The sequence below is a fragment of the Salmo trutta genome, chromosome 30 (genome assembly GCF_901001165.1).
Source record: "Salmo trutta chromosome 30, fSalTru1.1, whole genome shotgun sequence".
Lineage (NCBI taxonomy): Eukaryota > Metazoa > Chordata > Actinopteri > Salmoniformes > Salmonidae > Salmo > Salmo trutta.
This window is the reverse complement of record NC_042986.1, coordinates 1,083,000-1,100,000: the sequence shown is the minus strand read 5'-3', so window position 1 is coordinate 1,100,000 and position 17,001 is coordinate 1,083,000. Positions and strand designations below refer to the sequence as shown.

At 46.8% G+C, this 17,001-nt stretch overlaps 1 protein-coding gene across 3 annotated transcripts in view; it reads right to left on the bottom strand.

Moving 5' to 3' along the window:
• Positions 1-17,001, bottom strand: part of LOC115168931 (sterile alpha motif domain-containing protein 11) — a 100,919-nt gene that overhangs the window by 31,055 nt on the left and 52,863 nt on the right. For all 3 annotated transcript variants that reach the window (XM_029724458.1, XM_029724459.1, XM_029724460.1), the window contains exons 5-6: positions 9,973-10,065; positions 2,011-2,172 (exon numbers count right to left, since the gene is read on the bottom strand). In XM_029724458.1, coding sequence (XP_029580318.1) covers positions 2,011-2,172; positions 9,973-10,065 — 255 coding nt within the window. The remainder of the gene's footprint in view (positions 1-2,010; positions 2,173-9,972; positions 10,066-17,001) is intronic.

Below are 17,001 nucleotides of genomic sequence, written 5' to 3'. Positions count from 1 at the left end.
GGGTAAAATGCAATATATCCAACTCCCTCTCAAAGGAATATGTAGTACTGCTTGGTTTTACAGTCAAATGTAACAAATTACAAAAAACATTTTTGGAAAGAACTATACAAATGATACATTTGTGACATCAATATTTAATAACAAACAAAATGTGTCCAGTAATATGAGATCTGTATGTAAAACATTGACATATTTCATTTCAGTCATTTAGCAGATGCTTTTATCCGGAGCGACTTAAAATAAGTGCATTCATCTTAAGATAGCTATGTGAGACAACCACATATCACAGTCAAATATACAGGATACGAATATTCCATTCCAGCTAAACAATGGCTATACAGCATTAAAAAAATGTCAGTGTTGAAACCGAAAGTTAAAGTTTCAAAGTATCTTTTCTGCCTAACTTGGGGGGAAAGCAGGCTTGTGGATTGATGAAGGCACCCACCAGGTTCAGCATCAAGGATGAATATCAGAAACACCAAAGATTTGAATGCTTGGATGGGCTGGCAATGCCTTGGCCGGTGATGTCTTATCATGTGCTTAGGGGCATCAGTACACACGCATGAGTGTGTGCGCACATGCGTGCGTGTGTGTGTTTTAAATGGCACAAGTATGTGTTTATTATTTCCTGTATATTACTGCCAAAAGGCACACACATCATAAATTAAACATCAACATGCACCCTGTTTTTTTTTTAACTTGTCTTGCTCTAAAGAAAGGCAATTCTACCTCTTTCACTCATCTCTTCCCATTCTCTCCCTCCTTAAAATGTTCTCTCTCTCTCTCTCTACCAAACTCCTAACCCCTAACCTTATTTATGTATTTTACACCTCGAAGGGCATAGACAAATTGTAGATAAAAAGGAATGTGGGCAGAAAAGAGAGTAGAGGATTTTGTTGAAAGTGAAAAGAGAGAGAGAGAGAGAGAGAGAGAGAGAGAGAGAGAGAGAGCATCCCCACGAGATGTCTGCATTGCGCCATAGTGTCTGCATTAAAAACAGAGCGCCTTCTGGGAAGGGAAACGGGGAGAATATGGCACCCTAGGCCATTGAACCTCCAAAATGCATTGCACTTCAGCCCTAATTCTTCTCAGATGCAAGGGGGGAGGCCATTAAAGCCTTTATAGGCTTCGCCCCTTAGATTTGCAGTCTGCAATTAAAAATCATTACTAATCAAATAAAAATAAAAGTAGCTCAAACTACGTTTGGGGTTGGGATGTGAAATTGATTCGATTTATGCTACCGCAAAAGGAATCGTAAATCCTGGCCGCAATTAATGTTACATTCTTTTAAAAACAGAGGAAAGGATAACAATTGAGGCCCCCGCAAGTTTAAAGTGGTGGCGAAACGAAAATACACCCTGCCACATGTTTTACTGTCCCCCCAATTTTCATATTCGATCTTTCCAGTACCTACCCAGTTTTACCATAAGTTAACAGATGTAAATTTCAACTCCCGAAAAAAAGAAAGAAAAAAAAAACCCTAAGAAAAAGTACACACTCGTGGTTTACATGGTATTGGGAGATTTACAGCGTTGGCTAACAGCCAGTGCGTGAGCAGCGGATCGATAGCGGCATCCGTGTGTGCTGGCTAGGAGTGTTGTTTAAATCGGAGCACAGCATCAGTCACAAATCACCCAGAGTGACATTTTGACATTGGGCTGGCTGGCACCCCAAATAGAAATAACAGCAGTCTCCATGCTGGAGATTTACACTGGCATGGTGGCATACCCACAAACAGACGCCACACGAGAAAAGGCCACAACCCTGGGATTACCACTAGCAGTGGTTGAGTAGGGTCAGGTGTGTGTATAGCTCTGGTGTGTGACAGGCCTAAATGAGGTGTGTGTAGTTAGGTGACGGAATCCTGAAGTTCTGATATAACGAGCAGATGTTCAGGAGGAGGGTAGGCTTCACGACTAGACCCTGACTAGGACAGCATCCACCTACACACACGTGTGCGCGTGTCTAGGTGGACACACACAAGCACACAAACACACGCACTAGTCTCACCATGGCTGGGAAGGCCCATGTTGTTGGCCAGCTGGTAGAGGCGCTGTTGCTGCTCCTCGTAGGAGCCCTGCTCATTCAGCGCTGACATAATCCGCCTGTAGTGCTCCTCCGGGGTCATGTGACTGTGGCCGCCTCCCTCCAGCACGGGGGTGTGGGAGTTCTCTGTGGGGGGGGACAGGAAGAGAGTTAGCACACCATTAACTATGAACTCATCGTTGACCAATAACACTATCTCATGAATTAACTCACCACTAACTCACCACTCATCATTAACTCACCACAATTTCACCATTAATTCACCACGAATTCACCACTAACTCACCATTAACTCACCACTAACTCACCACTATCTCAATAACTCATCATTATCTCACCATTAACATCACTGTCTCATTGCTCGGGCTCCCGATTGGCGCAGCGGTCTAAGGCACTGAATCTTAGTGCGGAGGTGTCACTACAGACACTGGTTTGATTCCAGGCTGTATCACAACCAGCTGTGATTGGAAGTCCCATAGGGAGGTGCACAATTGGCCCAGTGCTGTCTGGGTTAGGGTTTGACCGGGGTAGGTCGTCATTGTAAAAAATAAATTGTTCTTAACTGACTTGCCTCGATAAATAAAGGTAAAATAAAAATATCACTACCATCTCCCCATGAACCCAGCACTATCTCACCATGACCTAAATAATACCAAAACAGGGTGCTCAATCCAAAGCTATCCTTTTTCGAAGCAAAAACTCTTCATAAATAAATATAATCCATCAAAAAAGAATGGGGCAGACATTCACCAATTATTTCAAAATGGTGTACTATGGACAATAGTATAATGAGCTTTGTGAGGGGTAATGTAGAAGTCACTCTGATCTTGTATTGTATGAATACAGAACTGTTTCCTGAGTGGAAATGTGTGAGCATATGTATGTTTGTGGTGTGATGTCGCTGTGCTTTGGTTGTAAAGAGGCGGTGTGATGTGCGATATCCGCTCTCTGTGTTGCTTATTTTCTCTCCTCTCTTTCCTCCCCCCATCTTTCTCTGCCTCTCCCCATCCCCTGTCTCCCCCTTCCCTACCCATTATCTCTCTCTTTCCCTCTCTCTCTCTCCAATGTTGCTCTGAGCTCTGGCAGCAGTAACTTGATACTGGGAGTCAAAGGTATAGGAGGGGGAGGTTTGGGGGAGAGAAGGGAGGGAGGGTGAAGTGGTTGGCAGTTGAGGAGGAGGAGGAAGAGGAGGTGGAGGAGAGGGAGGAGGAGGATGAGGGGGTTATATTTACCATCTCCTCATTGAAACCCGAGCCTGGCCCTAGGCAGGCGAGAAAGAGTGGCGTGGGTGGGAGAAGGGGAGGGAGAAGGGGAGAGAAGGGAGGAAGGAGGGGAGGAAGAGAAGAAGGAAGGAGGGAAGGGGGAAGGGGGAGGATAAGCACGCTGTCTCTGTCTCCCCCGCCAAGTTCCAACTAATCCACCCACCCAGGGACCCTCAGGTGTGTATGCATGTGGTGTGTGAGCGCGTGTGTGGCAGCCACATTTGTTTCTACCTATGGGCAGTGTGGTGTTTGCATGATTGTCTTAGTTAAAGTTGATTTGTGCCTTTATTATTGTGTGTAATGACGTGAGTGTGTATGTGTGTCTCTACTTGTCTCTGCCCGTCTGAACTTCTCTCTTTATAAGCTCTGCAAGGGGTGCCAACAAACCCCCATCTTTCTCTCTCTTTCAGCCCCCAATCTATCTCTTTATCTCATATCTATTTTTCCATTTGCTTGGGTCATTATGTTCACCCATCAAGTGTGACGGAGAAGTGCCTTAGACAGAAGGAACACACACACACGAGGATGCGGCTCAGAAGGCTGAGCCATTAGATCAGCAGTGTTCTAAAGCTTATTTAATCAACCACTCCTGCTGCAAGACATACAAACACGCACGCAAGCAACACATTCAAGTCATTTAACAGGCGCTCTTATTCAGAGTGACTTACAGTATGAGTCCGTGCATTTTAATACTTTTTGGAACTGCTCCGAATCCGTTCTTTTTCCTGCAGTCTGAACAGCCAAAAAGCAAATGGAATCGGATATTTCGAGCCACATTTTAAATCACCTTCGTAGGAGGTTTGAAGTCAGATACAAATCTGATTTCTGGCCATACGACTTGTCAAATCTGATTTATTTGCCCTAAAGGGGTTTTTAGAATGTTATTTGGCATATATTGTTGCTTACTAGCTACTCTATTGACAGTTTGACATGTGGTAGCTAACTAGCCTGTTAATTGTTTACAACCAAATGGTGAATGCGCTAGAACTCTACACAGCTAGCCAGTTGACTGCTGTGGCTAACCAAAAAAGACTTCTTTTGAAAGTTGGATCATCTTATCCCATTGAGGCTTTGAAAGAGGCGCTGTTCTTATACTATGATTTTGAAACAACTGGTAAACATCCATATTAGGCATTGTTTAGGTCATCTTAGCTTGCTACATAACTTCTGAGTGATAGGAAGCATGAGCACCAACACCAATCAGCCTGTCATTACTATGACAACCAGCGTAACCATGTCAGCAAATGACTGCTGTCTGAACACACACAAATCTGTTTTGGTCACTTGTAACTTCCAAAACGGATTTGAAAAACAAAACTGATTGGAGCATTAAGGTTTGCAGTGTGACCAAGGCTTTAGCGGATAGTCTAATGTATGTGGCTCCAGAGAAGGCTCAGGCTGGTCAGGGGTCATGTACGAGGCAAAAGTCACTGAACACAGCACAGCACCACTCTACTCAACACACACCTCAACATTATGTATACATCGAGTCAACATGGACAGATTTAAACTACTCAATGATAACACAAGGTCGATTACAAAAAGATTGTGAGAAGCACCTATGGTATGGTAAGCTATTCACACCTATTCATGCTATTCCTTCCTAAGTTTGAAACATTGACCTTTTAAAGTTATGACTAACTAAGATGCACAGCAAGAGTGGATAGTACTGATGGAAGACTGAACATAAATGTGTTTGTGTGTGTGCGTGTGTGCTTTCATCTGTGTGCGGTGCGCTGTCTCTCTGTGTGTGTGCGGCCTATGCTGTCTTTGTGTATGTGCATGCATGTCATTTGTGTCGCCTTAGAGACGGGCAGGATAGGGGTGGGCTGGCCTTGACTTTGCCTGCTGTATGATGCATCAGTGACTGAGGAAGCCAGTCAGGACACCAGAGACAAGACAGGGTGGCCATGCCGGCTCCTCACAGGGACGCCAGTTTCCCTCCACATAAGGGTGAAATGAATGTGAGGGAAGCGACTGGATGAGAGAGGTAAGGAAAGAAAGTAGCCATTCCTGATGGCTTGTACATATCTTTCTAAAGGTGTGTTTACCATTGGTCTATCAACATGTCTACAGACGGTTGTCGCAGTGACATCATGAACATTCTATTGTCGTCTGACGTCAAACTTGTCGTTGTTGTAATGAAAAATGATAAACACAAAAACGACAGGCTGCATGACATCAGCAGCCTGGTGGTCCAAAATTGCATAACTGGTGTATTTTAACACCAATAAACCCATCTGTTTAAAAGTGTATTTAGTATATGTCAATCTAGCAAACCAGGCAACTAAAAGCAACTTTCTAAACAATGTTTTGGTTCATTTCTAGCTTGTAGAAAAAGATGGAAGCCAGCTGCCTGGCTAGCCAGTTCAAATTAGGACCATATCATAGCTGACAATGTCTTAACTGTAGCACATTTTTATTCATTATTACAGTAAAATAAACTCACAACATGATCATTATTTACAAGTTAATGGCGAGGAAATGACAGAAAATAGCTTACAGTTGTGAGTGCGAAGAAATAAAAGCAATGCATTCCACCGGAGAATTTTATCATTGGGGTCTGTCGGGTAACCATGACAACGGACGCAGCAACAGGTTCACAGTTGAACTTTTTTAAATTTGTCTGCGACAAGGAAACCGAAAGTTGCAGCGACGGTCTACAGACATTCCACCGGAGTATAAATGATATGTTGTTTTGACCAGCGACACTTGTCGCATTCTAATTGTCTACAGAGATGTCAATAGACAAAGTATAAACCAGCCTTAACACAGGAGAATGCAAGGGGCTGTGAGAGGTAAAGCGAGAATGTGTCAAGTGCGTGTGCATATGTGTTAGTATGTGCGCCAGTGGCGGTCAGTGCTGTTTAAGATGAGGAAGGACGATTTTTTTCATGAGCATGGCCTTATTTCTATTACAGGATGTTGGATGACTCTCATTCATATTCCATTCACCCAGTTCAATGTAACAGGGATAAATTCAGGCTACTACATGATACTCAAATGTTCCCTGTAACCATCATAAGGTTGCTACAACCTAGGCTATGAATGAAAGTTTACAACGTAGGCGCACACAGGTCGAGAGACATATTTGAGGTGACAGACAGTGACACATGGACAGACAGTGACATTCAATATCGCCTTGTACCCTCACTCTTGCCTGAATCTAGCTAATATAGGGTGTAATCATTAGTCCAACAGTTGCAAACGAGAATTTCTATTGGACAAATTCAGGTAAGTTTATCCTCGTTTTGTTCCATTTGTCAACAGAATCGGCACCCACGTTGTTTTCCTTCTCGCATCTATGCGCTCTCCTCCTCTCACCTCTTCCTTTCACTTGTGGACGTCAGTGCACAACACATCAGCTGTATGTGACCAGGTGTCATAGGCGTCATAAGGATTGGACCAAGGCGCAGCGGGTAAAGTGCTCATCTTCTTAATTTATTAGAAATAATACTTAAACAAAAGAAACAAACGACAAAACAGTCCCATAAGGTGAACAGACTATACAGGAAATAACCACCCACAAAACACAAGTGATACAAACCTCAGCTAAATATGGCCTCCAATTAGAGACAACGACAACCAGCTGCCTCTAATTGGAGGTCCTACCAAAAACCCAACATAGAAATAGAAAACTAGATTTAAACATAGAAATAGAAAACATAGAACCTAAACCAAAAACACCAAAACAAACACCCCCTGCCACGCCCTGACCAAACTACAATGACAAATAACTGACCCTTTTACTGGTCAGGACGTGACAGTACCCCCCCCCCAAAGGTGCAGACCCCGAATGCACCTCAAAAACAAAACCCCCACAAAAACAACCCCAAACTTAAAGGGAGGGAAGGGGTGGTGGCCACCGTCAACGACGGTCCCTGTGCTACACCCCCCCCCCCGCTTCCCAATCCTCCCAATACGGAGGTGGCTCTGGCTCTGGGCGTAGCTACCCTTCAGAAGACTCTGGGCTGCGCGGCATCGCTGGAGGCCCCGGGCTGAGAGGCGTCGCTGGAGGCCCCGGGCTGGGGAGCGTCGCTGGAGGCCCCGGGCTGGGGAGCGTCGCTGGAGACTCTGGGCTGGGGAGCGTCGCTGGAGACTCCGGGCTGGGGAGCGTCGCTGGAGACTCCGGGCTGGGGAGCGTCGCTGGAGACTCCGGGCTGGGGAGCGTCGCTGGAGACTCCGGGCTGGGGAGCGTCGCTGGAGACTCCGGGCTGAGGAGCGTCGCTGGAGACTCCGGGCTGAGGAGCGTCGCTGGAGGCCCCGGGCTGAGGGGCGTCGCTGGAGGCCCCGGGCTGAGGGGCGTCGCTGGAGACTCCGGGCTGGGGAGCGTCGCTGGAGGCTCAGGGCTAAGGAGCGTCGCTGGAGACTCAGGGCTGAGGAGCGTCGCTGGAGGCTCAGGGCTGAGGAGCGTCGCTGGAGGCTCAGGGCTGAGGAGCGTCGCTGGAGGCTCAGGGCTGAGGAGCGTCGCTGGAGGCTCAGGGCTGAGGAGCGTCGCTGCAGGCTCAGGGCTGAGGAGCGTCGCTGGAGGCTCCAGGCTGGGGAGCGTCGCTGGAGGCTCAGGGCTAAGGAGCGTCGCTGGAGGCTCAGGGCTAAGGAGCGTCGCTGGAGGCTCAGGGCTGAGGAGCGTCGCTGGAGGCTCAGGGCTGAAGGGCGTCACTGGAGGCTCAGGGCTGAGGAGCGTCACTGGAGGCTCAGGGCTGAGGAGCATTGCTGGAGGCTCAGGGCTGAGGAGCGTCACTGGAAGCTCAAGGCTGAGGAGCGTCGCTGGAGGCCTCCTGCGTGGAGCTGGGACCGGTCTCCCCGGACTGGGGAGACTTATAGGAGATTGGGTGCGCAGAGTGGGCACGGGGCATACTGGGCCGTGGAGGCGCACCGGCGGTCTGGAACTCAGGGCTGGCACACCCCGTCCTGGCTGAGTGGTCACTGTAGCCCGGCACGGGCAGAGCGCTGGCACAGGGCCAAGTCTCGCCCGGCAACGCTGCAGAGCCCTTACTGGCCGCACCGGACTGTGCGTGCGTATGGGCGACACCGTGCGCATTTCTGCATAGCTCGGTGCTCTCCTCGTCACCCGCTCCCCACGGTAAGCACGGGGAGTTGGCTCAGGACTCCACCCTGACTCTGCCCAACTCCCCGTGTGCCCCCCCCAAAAAACTTTTTGGGGGCTGCCTCTCACACTTGCCTTTGGGCCTGTACAGCACCTCATAATTGCGCCGCTCTGCCTTTGCTGCCTCCAGTTCCTCCCTCGGTCGCCGTTACTCCCCAGCCTGCCTCCAGGGTCCCTTTCCGTCTAAGATCTCCTCCCATGTCCACGACTCCAAATATTTCTCCTGCTGCTCCTTCTTCCGCTGCTTGGTCCTTTTCTGGTGGGTGGTTCTGTCATAGGCGTCGTAAGGATTGGACCAAGGCGCAGCGGGTAAAGTGCTCATCTTCTTAATTTATTAGAAATAACACTTAAACAAAAGAAACGAACGACGAAACAGTCCCATAAGGTGCACAGACTATACAGGAAATAACCACCCACAAAACACAAGTGAAACAAACCTCAACTAAATATGGCCTCCAATTAGAGACAACGACAACCAGCTGCCTCTAATTGGAGGTCCTACAAAAAACCCAACATAGAAATAGAAAACTAGATTTAAACATAGAAATGGAAAACACAGAACCTAAACCAAAAACACCAAAACACACAAAACAAACACCCCCTGCCACGCCCTGACCAAACTACAATGACAAATAACCCCTTTTACTGGTCAGGACGTGACAACAGGCCCAAAATACTTTCCAAGCCAAAACCATATCATAACTGTTAAACACAGCCTACATTGTTGTCACCATGTTAGCTAAAGTGACATCATAGTCAGCATAGCTAATAGAACTAACCCATTAGTAAACCAGCTACTATCAAGCAGTAACGTTACAGTGTACAGTCAGAAAGCAGTTACACCGGAGGTGTATTTCTCTCTTGCTTCTCCTTCATTTAAACTATTGTCTCTCTTTGAGTCAACTACTAACCACATGTTGTGCACTGCAGTGCTAGCTAGATGTAGCTTATGCTTTCAGTACTAGATTCATTATCTGATTCTTTGATTGGGTGGACAAAATGTCAGTTCATGCTGCAAGAGCTCTGATAGGTTGGAGGACATCCTCTGGAAGTTGTCATAATGACTGTGTAAGTCTATGGAAGGGGGTGAGAACCATAAGCCTCCTAGGTTTTGTATTGAAGTCAATGTAGCCAGAAGAGGACGGAAGCTAGCTATCCTCCGGTAACACCATGGTGCTTCTTTGCAAAACAGTGTGTTTCAATCAATTATTTGGTGACGTGATTATATTTAGCATAGTTCCTTCACTGGTGTGTGTATGTCTATTTGTGTATGTGTGTGTGCGTACAGAGGCTAACCTCTCTGTAACACTGACCCACACTGTCACTCAACACCAGCTCACACCCAGTTTCTCTCCTTCCTGTAAATGAATGATGCTCCACTCCTCCTCTACCTCCACCTCTCCATCCTTACCCTCCTCTATCCTTCTCACAAACACCTCTTTGTCAACCAAACTTCTTTATATTATTTTTTCTTCTCAGGTTAAACATAACATATTTCAGCACATCAGTAACATCACACACACACTCACGCACACACACACACACGTGGAATCTTACCTTTGGGGGACACGCTGCGTGACTTCTTGCTGTCTGATGGGCACTCGCTGCTGCTGTTGGGGGAGTAGGCTCTCCTCTTGCCTAGAGGGTCATCTGTGAACAAAAATACATGGTTGGTGCTTAGAGAGAGAGAGAAAGAGAGAGAGAATGAGTAGAGAAAGAGAGAGATGGGTAGAGAAAGAGAGAGATGGGTAGAAAAAGAGAGAAAGGGACAGAGAGGGAGAAGCCACGGGCGCCTGAAGGTGTGCCTGTTCTGTCAAACATGAGAGGGGCCCTGTGCTCCAGAGGATGACAGATCTGCCTGGGTTACTCACACGTGTGTGTGTGTGTGTGTGTGTGTGTGTGTGTGTTTGTGTGTGTGCGTGCGTGCGTGCGTGCGTGCGTGCGTGCGTGCATGAGTGTGTGTGTGTGTGTGCGTGAGAAGAGAGGGATTCCTGTGGCTCTCTTGCTCTGTCTCTCTCGTCCACACTATTCTTAACATTCTGTCTTACATTCCCTCTTCTCTCTCTCTCTCTCTCTCTCTCTCTCTCTCTCCCTCTCTCTCTCTCTCTTGCTCTCTCTTGCCCTCGTCAGTCATCACAAAAGCCTTTGGTTGTGCTATTACTTATAAGAATGAATGCTCCAAACCTCGCAGTCAAAGAGGAGCAGTCAGAGTCACGAGAAAGTCAACCTTGGCTTCTGTCCTCGTTTCATCACAAATCTTAGTTTCATTCTTCTTCAGTTTATTGTGTCATGCCTCTCTCTCCTTTTCTGCCTCTCTCCCCTGAGTGTTTCCCTCTCTCTCTACGTTCTCTGAAACACAAACACACACTCTTCCTCTTTCTTCACCTCTCTCTCCCTCTCTATTTACCCTGCAGGTGCGTTCGAACACTACTCCAATCGGGCTCATGGGGGAGTTCTCTCGTCTCGCATTAACCCCCCCCCCACCAGAGAGGAGAGCATCTGATGTACAATTATAGCACCAACCCCGCTCTATCCCCTTTCTTCCCCCCTCTCCATCCCCCATCCTGGCCTCAAACAGACCTCAAATCAATATCCGCCTAATAAGAGTGGGTGGGGATGCAGAGTGCAAAGCATGTGGTGCGAGCAGGAAGGAAGAAGCCATTTGTCATTTTTCTCGCCCTCTCTTTTTGTCTCTCTGTCTCTTCCTCTCTCTCAATTCAATTCAAGGGCTCCTCTCTCTCTCTGTCTCCTCTCATACTGCCGGCCAAGTCAAACGCAACTGCTTCCTTCCATTTCTCTCGGTCTCTCTTGAAGCATTTATGAAACTGCTTTTTCCGGTTGCGCCCATCAACAAAACTGACTGTTAGAACTGCCAAATCCTCATGGATAGATGATGAATTGAAAAACTGTATGGCTGAGAGGGATGAGGCAAAGGGAATAGCAAATACTGTAAGTCTGACAGCACAGCAGCCTGTCAAACATACAGTGAATTGAGAAATCACGTAACTAAAGCAAACAAAAAGAAGAAGAAACTATACTATGGAAAATATAAAGAATGATAGTAAAAAGCTTTGATAACAAAGATGGTGCCGATAGAGGCATGGCAGCTTCGCTTAGGAAACTGTGCAGTATTTCGTTTTTTTAGGTATTATTTCTTACATTGTTAGCCCAGAAAACCTTAAGTGTTATTACATAAAGCTGGGAAGAACTATTGGATATCAGAGAGACGTCAACTTTCCAGCACAACCGGCACTACGACCAGGAATACAACTTTCCCAAAGCGGATCCTTTGTCTGCACCTCCCAGAGCATTTGAACTGATTCCAGAGGCCGACCCAAAACAACGCGGAGGAGAGGGTGCCGGAGTGGTCTTCTAGCGAGGCTTTGGATGCACGCACACCACCCACCGCTTCTGAGTATATTACTCGCTAATCTACAGTCCCTAGTTATCATAGTCGAGGAAATTATGGCAAGAGTTGCTTCCAAAGAGATATCCGGGATTGTAACATACTCTGTTTCACGGAGACATAGCTAGCTGGGGACATGCTGTCGGAGTCCGTACAGCCAACAGGATTTTCAGTGCAGACAGGAACAAACATCTCTCTGGTAAGAAGAAGTGTGGGGGTGTATGTTTCATGATTAACGACTCATGGTGTAATTGTAACAACATACAAGAGCTCAAGTCCTTTTGTTCACCTGACCTAGAATTCCTCACTTATCGTCACAGCCCTGTATATCCCCCAGCAAGCGGATACCAAGACAGCCATCAAGGAACTTCACTAGACTTTAGGAAAACTGGAAACGATATATCCTGAGGCTGCATTTATTGTAGCTGGGGATTTTAACAAAGCTAATCTGAGAACAAGGCTACCTAAATTCTATCAGCATATCGATTGCAGTACACGAGCGAGTAACACACTCGACCGTTGCTACTCTAACTTCCGCGATGAATACAAGGCCCTCCCCCGCCCTCCTTTTGGCAAATCTGACCATGACTCCATCTTGTTGCTCCCCTCCTATAGGCAGGAACTAAAACAGGAAGCGCCTGTGCTTAGGTCTATCCAACGCTGGTCTGACCAATCAGATTCCACTCTTCAAGCTTACTTCGATCACGTGGACTGGGATATGTATGGGTAGCCTCAGACAATAACATTGACATATACACTGATTCGGTGAGCGAGTTTATAAGGAAGTGTATAGGAGATGTTGTACCCACTGTGACTATTAAAACCTTCCCTAACCAGAAACCGTGGATTGATGGCAGCATTCGCGCAAAAAGGAAAGCACGTTCCACCACATTTAACCATGACAAGGTGACTGGAAACATAACCGTATACAAACAGTGTAGTTATTCCCTCCATAAGGCAATCAAACAAGCAAAACGTCCGTAAAGAGACAAAGTGGAGTCGCAATTTAACGGCTCAAACATGAGACGGATATGGCAAGGCCTACAGAAAATAAAGCCTGTGTGTCTATGTATGCTGACGACTCAACAGTATGCACATTGGATACGACAGTAAAATAAATAAATGACACCCTTAACATAGAGCTCCAGTCAGGTTTAGAATGGGTAACTAGCAATAGGCTGGTGCTAAATATGTCAAAAACGAAAAGCATTGTTTTTGAGACAAATCACTTGCTCAAACCCTAAACCTCTTCTAGATCTATTATTGAACAATATGGCAAGTGAGCAAGTTTAGGAGACTAAACTGCTATGTGTAACCCTACACAGTGCCTTCGGAAAGTATTCAGACCCCTTGACTTTTTCCACATTTTGTTAGGTTACAGCCTTATTCTAAAAATGTATTCAATAGTTTTTTCCCCTCATCAATCTACACACAATACCCCACAACGACAAAGCAAAACTTTTGCAAATGTAAAAACCCCCCCAGAAATATCACATTTACATAAGTATTCAGACCCATTGTTATGAGACTAAAAATTGTGCTCAGGTGCATCCTGTTTCCATTGATCATCCTTGAGATGTTTCTACAACCTGATTGGAGTCCATTGGAGTAAAGTGCAGTTGGTCAAGGAAAGAGCAGCATGTATTGCACTTAGATGTACACGGAGGGTGAATGTCAATAACATGCATGACAATCTCTCCTGGCTCAAAGTTGAGGAGAGATTGACTGCATCACTATCGGTCTTGTACGGGGTGTTGAAGGTACCGAACTGTCTGTTCAAGCAGTTGGCATACAGTTCGAGCACTCATCGGTACAACACAAGACATTCAATCAGAGGTCTCTTCACAGTCCCCCGGTCAGGAATAGAGGAGGTGAAACACACTATATATACAACAGTATGTTGACTCCCCATCAAATTAGTGGATTCGGCTATTTCAGCCACACCCGTTGCTGACAGGTGTATAAAATCAAGCACACAGCCATTCAATATCCATAGACAAACATTGGCAGTAAAATGTCCTTACTGGAGAGCTCAGTGACTTTCAACATGGCTCCAACAAGTCAGTTAGTCAACTTTCTGCCCTGTTAGAGCTTCCCCGGTCAAATGTAAATGCTGTTATTGTGAAGTGGAAACGTCTAGGAGCAACAACGGCTCAGCCGCAAAGTGGTAGGCCACACAAGCTCACAGAACGGGACCGGCGAGTGATGAAGCACGTAGCGCAGTAAAATGTGTCTGTCCTCAGTTGCAACACTCACTACCGAGTTCCAAACTGTGTCTGGAAGCAAAGTCAGCACAATAACATTTCGTCGGGAGCTTCATGAAATGGGTTTCCATGGTCGAGTAGCCACACACAAGCCTAAGATCACCATGTACAATGCCAAGTGTTGGCTGGAGTGGTGTAAAACTTGCCGCGATTGGACTCAGGAGCAGTGGAAACAAGTTCTCTGGAGTGATGAATCACGCTTCACCATCTGGCATTCCGACAGACAAATCTAGGTTTGGCGGATGCCAGGAGAACGCTACCGGTCCGAATTCATAGTGCCAACTGTAAAGTTTGGTGGAGGAGGACTAATGCTCTGGGGCTGTTGTTCATGGTTCGGGCTAGGCCCCTTAGTTACAGTGAAGGCAAATCTTATAGACCATTCTGTGCTTCCAACTTTGTGGCAACCGTTTGGGGAAGGAGCGAGAGAGAGAGAGAGAGAGAAAGAGAGAGAGATGAATAAAGGGTGAGAGTGAGCGACATAGAGAGAGAAGAGAGAGAGATGAATAAAGGGTGAGAGAGAGACATAGAGAGAAGAAGAGCGAGAGAGACAGAGAGAGAGAGAGAGAGAGAGAGAGAGAGAGAGAGAGAGAGGTGGAAGAAAGCAAGCCTGTGCATAAAAATGTGATTGGAGTGGTAGAGTTGGCGTCTTGGAGGCCTTTGTTTGGTTTTGTGGAGGAGAGGAGAGGAGAGGAAACCTGGTGTCGGAGAGAGGAGGTTCACTAATGATCCCCCTGTTTGATGTTTCCTCTCCGGGCATGAGGAGATTCACTCTCTACCCCTCCCCAGAGATAGAGACAGAGAGAGAGATAGCGAGAGAGACAGAGACAGAGAGAGAGAGAGAGATTTTCTCTTTCTCCATGGTACTTGAATGAAATACGGGAGCTCCTGTCTTCCCCTCCTTTCTCCCATCTCTATTCCAACCATTGGCCTTTACATTGTCTAAATGCACAACCATAATACTTTTGATTATTTTACACATGATTTATCAAACCTTTAATACAGTAGCCTATATCAGACCTAAAGCTTCCATTGCACACGCACACACACACTTTCATTTGGGCCGACTTCACAGAAGACAGTGTCTCTTCTGAGCCATTGCCTGAGGGTCAGGGATTTTAAGGCGGAAAGCTTTTAAAGCCAATTAAATGGTGCTTCTTAAAGCGTTGGCGCTTCCATTTAACACCGAAACCCGCCTTAAACCCATCAAGCTCTCACAGTCTCACTGCAGAATCAGACATCCAAACCCTTGTCCATAAATGCCCTAGCAAAACCCAAGCCTACTTGATTGTAATAGCGCTCACTGTTGCCCCCTAATGGCCGGTTTTGACGTCATCTGCTGATGTCCTGCTTACCTGGACGGACGTCTAATTTTGCAGTAAATCTTGAGTGACCTGGCTGCTTAAATCAGTCTGAGCTTTGTTAGCGCAAACGCTAAGTCCTTAACTCCCAACACCAATGCTAATAACCACAGTTTCTACTTTGCTCCTGCTAGTCTTTTACCTGTATAACCCCTCAGGCTAAACATTGCTAACTGCTAACAGATTAGCCAAAGTTGCTATTTTCTCCTGCTAACTAGTTTCCTACCTGGGGATCAATGATGTTTAGTGCTAAGGACATTGCAATGGCTTCTGTCTGGCTCATGTTTTTCCCTCACTCAAACTAAAGATATTGTGTTACCATTTGCATCTCCTGTCTGGCGCACCAGCTAGCTAGCAAGTTTCCCCTTAGTCCTTCATCCAAAACTGCCAGAATCCTTTTTTGCCCCCTGCCCAACCGGGTTTACACTAGTTAACTCCTACTGGGAAGAATGAGGGATGAGAATGGAGAGAGAGAAAGAAAAATCTAGCCCAGCCACCTCACTCGTCTACCACAGAGGCAGTCAAGAAACCACAGGGACATCCCTTACTCTCTTTCCCTCTCTCTGCCTCTTCTCTTCTCCTCCTTCCATCCTCATCCCTTCTTTCTATCTATCTTTCTTTCTTTCTTCCTCTCTTCTCTTTTTCTCTCTCTTTTCTTCCCACGGAGGGCCGCTGACAGCTCAGAAAGCAAGACTCCTTAATTCCTCCTCTTATTCCGTTAATCTGTCATCTTTATCAGGCTGGGGAAGAGGTGGGCCGGGAGTCGCGGCCTCCCGATCAATCTCCACATTACAGCTGACAGAATGGTGCTAATAACTTATTGATCCCTCTCTGTTCGCCGGGCCTCCGCCGGTGCTGAAAGCCCCTCATTGATTGGCTACGGACCGAGGGGGGAGGGAGGAAGGGAGGGAGAGAGGGAGGGAGAGGAGCTTCCGTTCATACTGAGGGAGGATGCACCACTGCCGCCATTGCTGCTACACACACGCAAGGACACACACACACACACACACACACACACACACACACACACACACACACACACACACACACACACACACACACACACACACACACTGTTCCTCTCTCCCATAGCGCAACCCCAGGGCAGCAGAGATGGAAAGAGAGAGAGCGGAGAGAGGAGCAAGAGAGAGCGAGACAGAGAGTGAGAGAGAGGGGAGATAGAGAGAGGGAGAGGGAAGGGAAAGAGGGAGAGAGAGGGGGAGAAAAGGATAGAGAAGAAGATAGGTAGGGAGCAGCAAAGCAAAGGGAGAGATGGATAGAGATTAGCGAGTGAGATGATTGAAGAGGAAAAATAAAGCTAGAATAACCCATTCATTTATAGAAGAGGGCTGGGTGCACTCACTGTATATCAGTGATCTGTGTGTGTGTGTGTGTGTGTGTGTGTGTGTGTGTGTGTGTGTGTGTGTGTGTGTGTGTGTGTGTGTGTGTGTGTGTGTGTGTGTGTGTGTGTGTGTGTGTGTGTGTGAGAGATTGTTTAATAGGAGTGTGATGGACCAAGATGGTACTAACGCTCCCTTTGAGGCTAATAATACCCTGT